The 3633-nt window shown below is 42.0% G+C and overlaps 1 protein-coding gene across 1 annotated transcript in view; it reads left to right on the top strand.

The window, feature by feature from the left end:
* CHD6 (chromodomain helicase DNA binding protein 6) overlaps positions 1-3633 on the top strand; it is a 266925-nt gene that overhangs the window by 132184 nt on the left and 131108 nt on the right. Inside the window, exon 5 of the mRNA XM_027770197.1 lies at positions 943-1092. Coding sequence (XP_027625998.1) covers positions 943-1092 — 150 coding nt within the window. The remainder of the gene's footprint in view (positions 1-942; positions 1093-3633) is intronic.

The following is a 3633-nucleotide window of genomic DNA, read 5'->3' as shown; positions in this document are numbered from 1 at the left end:
AATCACCCCCCCCCCCCCACTGGGGGGATGACCACACTACAGTCCCTTCTCTTACATTCTCCTCTCAGTATTTTGGGCACGCATACACACGCGCCCAGAGTGAGTTTAAACTACCGGGTCTGGGACTTGAACCGTGGTCAACTACATGGGAGTCCAGCGACATAGCCATTATGCCAACTACTGGTCCCATCCCAAGAGATGAGTTCTTAAATGGTGACTCAGAACTTTGTTTTGTCTAGTTTAAGATGTCTCCCTATATTTCAAGAAGTGTTTTGAAATTCTTAAAGTAAGTCCTAATAAATTTGATATTTAAGTCAGTTTTTCACAATACATTTTGTGTGGTAAGTGCAGTGAATTTGAGCTAAAACCTAAAAAACTATCTCACCACATCATGGATCTTAGTCCTGTTACATTGGAGGAGAAGCCAGTTTCAGAAATTGTCACTGCCATCGACGAATAAATTCGCAGAACTCTATGACTACCTTCTTCTTCGTAGATCATAGCAGTTTGGAAATTGGGCTTTTCTATTCCTCACCTGGTAGACCTTATTTTGAATGAATTTAATCCTTAAAAGAGGTTTTTTGACCCAGTTGCAATGGCCCAGTATTTTGGCCCAATTGCAGTGGAGGCTGGAAGCCTCATGAACAGCCTATGTTTATTTCCTGGGCCAACCTGAACATGCCAGGCATGGCTGTGTGTAACAGTTATCCTAGCTAATTGGCAGCCTGGAACAGAAGGATCATGGTACATTCAGACTGTCAAAAATATCTGTCTCTGGCTCTTCTTTTCTCTCTCTCTCACATAAAGGTTAGGAGGGGATTATATTTAAGGAAGAGTTCTCTTGTAAGATGAGAAAGCTCTCCTTGGTATGACATGATATTCTTGTGCAAGCTTTCACCTTCGACTCACTGAACTTCTCTGATGGGTGTGTTTACCCTGCAGAAGCGACGTTCAGGACGGCAAGTGAAGCGTAGAAAATACAACGAAGACCTGGACTTCAAAGTGGTGGATGATGATGGGGAAACCATCGCTGTTCTTGGAGCTGGCCGAACATCTGCACTCTCGGCTTCTACACTGGCTTGGCAGGCAGAGGTATAATCTTTACATGAGGGTACTGACCTTGGCAGGAGAGTCATTTTCACCTACTTAATGGAGTTGTTCTGTGGTGCTCTGCTGAAACATAAGTTAGATTATTTTAACTGTTGCTCATAGGCTTTGAATGGCTTCCTGTTGCACTTGGGATAAAGTTCAGACTCCTTACTGTGCCCACCAGGACCCTCTATGATCACATCCTACCTTATTTCACCAAATTCATTTTTTAGATAAATGATTTTTTTTTCCTGTTACTCTACAGCCAAAAGACTGGTCATCTTCTTCTTCCCTCTATTTTTCCAAAAGAATTTTTTTTTTTAACTTTATTTATTTATTTATTTTAGTTTGACCAGAGAGGGACAGCGCACGCAAGAGAGAAAGTGAGAAAGCAAGCTGCCAGGTCCAGGACTTGAACGACAGTCGGCCATGTCCAGCACCCCTAACTACTACTCCACCTGCCCCCCTCCAGCCTTCCCCCTTTTTTTAGGATTTTTTTTTTTAATTTTATTTACTCATTTTTTTAAGACTAGCCATCTCCAAATGATTTCAACTAACAATTCTTTTCCACCCATGGGATTTTGCCTGTGTTGTCCCTTTGCACGACTGGTTCAGCATCATCTAAGTTTCACCTAAGATGGTATCTCCTTGGCAAGGTCTTTCTGGACTCTTAACTAAAGTAGATTCTTCATGTTCATCCCAGTGGATTCACTATGCCATCTCCTTATTTGTTTCCTTTGTAGTAAGTAGCACAACGTGTAACTGCATTCAGATGTGTCGAATTTTGTTTTATTTCCTTGTCTTTTGCACTAGAATATGACAATCTATTATGTAGTAAATAGTTTAGTGAAAGAAATCAAATGAACTAGTGCTTACAGTTGGAACTTTGAGTCAGCAAATATGTATTGAGAGTCTACTGCAAGGTCAGGTATTGGTGTCCTAGGATTAATATCTGGGTATGATTCTGGCCTCCATGGAGCTGTGTCTAAGAGAAATCACACATAGCCATCCTAATGTTGTGATAAAGGCAGCCCTAGATGTATGTGCTGGATACAGTGGCCACACAGGTGGAGTGGCAAGGAGCAGAGTATAAGAGAAGGAAGAACTTAGGAGGGACATTTCCAGATGAACTAAAGCCTCAAACCTGAATGGCACTAGATGTTGTGGCATAACAGATGGCTGTGCTTGGCTGGATGCTGGGGTGTGATTTAAGGTGTGTGAGGGCATGAGGGCTAAGAGGTAGGAACAGTCAAATTATGTGGAGACTTGTGTGTCACCTGAGTTATGTGTCCCCTTACACTGTCGGTCAGGTGGGTAGGAGGCACTCTGATGGGTTCAAGCACAGGAACAGGATGACGACCTTTGCATTTTAGCAGTTTCCATCCATTGTGGTATCAGGGAGTAAGAGAGTAGCATTAGGACTTGATACAGAAGTATGCTAGAAAGGAAAAGGGTTAAGTGTTGAAAAGGATGAGTTCTGTGCCAAGAAGCTTAGAGGGAAAAGAAGAAAAGCCAGGAAGCAGCAGGCTGTGCATGTAGGAGGGGCGTTGTTGCCATCCGCACATTCTGGGACGTAGGCTGTCTGTCGTTATGGAGTCACTGTTGCTGACTTGGCAGAATTCACGCTCTTTGTGTGGAGTGGCAGCAGCATAAGTACCTGACCTTTCTCCTGCACACTAGTGTGTCTTACAGAAGCCAATAATGGTTTATCTTCTTCAACCACCTTGCTTCCAGCTTGAAGCATTTTCATATAATTTCACATATCCTATCGCTCATTCTGTCTTTGCATGGAAAGCAGCAAGGAGCATGGGGTATTGTTCCTGTTTTAACATTCCAGAAACTGAGGCACAGAATGATCCGAGGCAGAATTCTATAGCAGCAGCTAATCAGTGACTTCCATGTAAGAGTTGACTTCGTGTCTCTACCAAGGGTTATCCCACTAATGAATTTCATATTTAATAGCAATAATAATTGTTTGCCATTGAGGTACTTTTCAAGCAAACAGTTAAAAATATCTCTTGCAAAACTGCTATGAGGTGATAGCATTATGTTGCCTTTTAATGTTTTTCCCCCCCTCAGGGATTTTATGATTAGTTTGGTAGTTAAAACACCACAAGGGATTTATTTTCTTCTAGTATCCTTTTAGCATAAGCCATTAACCATATTTCAGATGTTGTTATGGCTTGTCCCTGGATACCTGAAGGGCAATAGTAGCTGATCTGATAGAAACAACTCAGGAAATTTTACTTATCTTAGGACAGCTCCTTTTTTCCTCTAGCAAAGAGAAAGCTCATGTATAGAGAAACATAAGGTATAGTGTGAATTTGCATTAACATGCTTCAAAAATGTTAACCAAATTTAAGCAAGAAAGAAGCCTGATACATTGTTTTGGTTTTGATATTCAGAGAGGCAACCATGTGGATCTGACCCCTTAGCCAGAGACCTGGTCTAGCATGCAGGGCAGGCCAAACAGCTTTTGGAAGGACTGGAGAGATCAGCTTATCTCAAGCAGTTCTCAAATTCAGTGCTTCGCTGCAACTGTTC

Source organism: Tupaia chinensis, unplaced genomic scaffold (assembly GCF_000334495.1).
Source record: "Tupaia chinensis unplaced genomic scaffold, TupChi_1.0 Scaffold000115_1, whole genome shotgun sequence".
NCBI lineage: Eukaryota > Metazoa > Chordata > Mammalia > Scandentia > Tupaiidae > Tupaia > Tupaia belangeri.
This window is presented reverse-complemented; position numbering and strand designations above follow the sequence as displayed.